This window comes from Glandiceps talaboti, chromosome 17, assembly GCF_964340395.1.
Source record: "Glandiceps talaboti chromosome 17, keGlaTala1.1, whole genome shotgun sequence".
NCBI lineage: Eukaryota > Metazoa > Hemichordata > Enteropneusta > Spengelidae > Glandiceps > Glandiceps talaboti.
In genome coordinates, this window is record NC_135565.1 from 23147129 (window position 1) to 23149972 (window position 2844).

General features: G+C 34.8%; 1 protein-coding gene across 1 annotated transcript; it reads right to left on the reverse strand.

The window, feature by feature from the left end:
- Positions 1 to 620: 620 nt before the first annotated feature.
- Positions 621 to 2410, reverse strand: LOC144448679 (complement C1q tumor necrosis factor-related protein 3-like). Its single transcript, XM_078138965.1, has 2 exons — positions 2317 to 2410; positions 621 to 1256 (listed from the first exon to the last, which is right to left on the reverse strand). The coding sequence occupies exon 2, from the start codon at positions 1190 to 1192 to the stop codon at positions 641 to 643; it is 552 nt and encodes a 183-aa protein (XP_077995091.1). The 5' UTR covers positions 1193 to 1256; positions 2317 to 2410; the 3' UTR covers positions 621 to 640.
- Positions 2411 to 2844: the final 434 nt, after the last annotated feature.

The following is a 2844-nucleotide window of genomic DNA, read 5'->3' on the forward strand; positions in this document are numbered from 1 at the left end:
TTTTACTATCAATATTTTGCAGGTAAATTCGAAAATGATCATTTTCAACTGTTTCACTTTCAGATTTTATCATATTCCTATATCAAGAAGCAACACTTTAGTAATTTGGCAATTACTGATATTTCAAACTCTCACAGAATTAAGTATATACCGATAAAAATGTAAAAGGGCGCCCTCAAACATCAGCCAACATAGCTACTGAGCAAGCCAACGAGGGCAGAATTCAAAAGACAAACTCAAGCCTGGCACCAGCCCCCACCTCCCACGCAGATACGTTTTTAATCTAATGTTTTCAGTTTAATATTTATTTTGAGCTTTGTAAAGGAACAACATTCATATTTTTTATGATCCTTTAGAAAAAGTATATCTCCCAAGTTACTACCTGGTTAGTAATCTCTCTAGTGCCGTATTAAGCATTGACCTGACTGTTCACGATATCTCATCCAGGTCACCAATTCACACAAAAGAGCACACTTGTGTCTAGGAAATATTCAAATACAGAGGACAAACACCCAGAAAATTCAACAACTCTACGCAAAGTAACATCTATTTGGATGTATTTTATTGAATAAAGGACCACAATGAACCATGATTCTTCAAAATTGTCTTTCACATGACATTTCCACTATTTATCAATAATTTAGGCGTTGACATTATCTTCTTGAGAAGAACATGTCTGAAAGATCAGGAAACCAGTGAAGCTGGTTTCTGCCCAAAGACTAGAATACACTTGGTAGTCATCTTGCAGAGCCAATCTGACAAGATCGCCAGCTTTCAGTTCTATAATTGCACTATTTGTAGCAGAATCATATAAATCTTCTCTGCAACATACGGAAACTCCGAACACGGTGGTTGTGTTGCCATTTATATATAGATCGACGGATGGACCGATTTCGCCACTACCAATATTTCTACCGACGTTAATGATTAAGAAATAGAAGCCACTGATAGGAACGGTGAAAATTCCTGTTTTAAGGTTAACCACTTCATTGGTATTCACAAACGCTTTATCGTAGACAATCGTAGTGGGTTCCTCGACTGGTCCGAAACTATCTAAGAGAGCCACGGAGAAAGCCACGCCATTCTTGATGGTGACAGGGTCGCTTCTTTCCACCATTTCACGGTAAACACTGTGTTCTCCCAAACATGAAATTGTTAAGAAAGCCACCATCGTGATAAAATATCGAATCATTGTGCTTCTCTTAGTCTGTGTTGAGATTCTGCAATGGTGTTGTGATCCGTGGAACGTTCCGTATCTAGTGTGAATATTTGAAAAGAAAACATTGGAAGTTCACTTTTTTTTATTTTCAATTTCAAGAATGCAGACACGAAAAGGGTAATTTGTACATGTACATATAAGATGGTAAATTTAATAATACCAGGAATTATACAAAGCAACGGGATATAGATATATAATATCCTGTAACGGGTACATCTTAGGAAATATTCTTAAAATCTTTTAAATACATTTACAACACCTTCTTGCCTATACATTTGACTTGATAATACTTAATTTATATAGTATGATAATACTTTATTTTATATAGCAGTTACAAAACGTGCTGATACAAGGACACACAGTCCGTTGTTAATACAAAGAGTTTGGACCCTCTTCATTTTATTGGAAGGCTGCAGGTTTCATATCACGAATACATCACTTCTCATGATGAAACGTTCAGACTAACAATTACTGTGATACAAGGTGAATATAGACGTTTTGAGGTGTAAATAAGATACCAGAATTATTCTAATTACTGACCGTGTTTAACAACCACTTAGAAGACCTCGAGCTCAAAGCAACTACTTGGCAATAGTACATAACAATACAGATTCGATTACTTAATTTATAATACATCTACTAAAAAAGACATTACTATTAAGGTACTATATGTGTTAACACGGCCAAATATGATTTCGTCAAAGGTGCGAATTTATATAAAATTACATTAGTTTATTTGTTTAATTGTAGTTCAACTCTAAACAAAAAGCTTAGAAACTTCAAAGAGTTATGTTTCAACACCAGTTTTATCTTATCACTGACATACAGATTACACCTGATTATTCTTCTATTCGGGACCCAATTTTACCATAGTTCTCTGTCAACTTTTTGTCATATCTAATCTGACATGATGGGTTTCTGAAGCTGCTCATGCCACAACGCTTTCAATGATCCTGTCACTTCTGATATAAAATTTATTTTTTTAAATATGACACAATTTCTCTTTGAGTTTTATTCAATAGACTTACATGTAAAACACAGTAGACCGTTGGATTACAAAATGAATGCGTCGTTATTATTTAGTGTAAACTACTTACCATACAGGGACTTGATTGACGAGTTTCTTAGAGTCAACGCAGTATGCAACAACCGTAGGTCTCACACCGAGAGTAGTGGTTTCAAAGTATTCATTTCCCCATCATGCACTCCGAAACAGTACCTCGATAGAAAGCTGTTCTATCATTTAGACCCCCCCCCCAACATTGCTTTTGGCAACAATAAATTACGAACAACCCTGTCACACCGTCAGAGCAGGATATAACCAGAAATAGACACATTCAGGTTGTTGTTAAATAATGTTGTGAAATACTAAAACAAATTCTGTTAAGTGTCACTTAAAAGTGTTAACACGTTGAACATGTATGACTTCACTCTGTTGGGCGGTTTGACTTTTATAAACAATCAACACAGTCAATAAATCACATTTTTAAGCTTTCGTAACAGCAAAAACTTATACAGACATGTATAATAATAGTTTACAATTATTATGTACAAAACTGCACCAATGTGAATCATCTTCACACTATTAAGTATAGATTTCTGTCATAACACATTCATTTAGATAA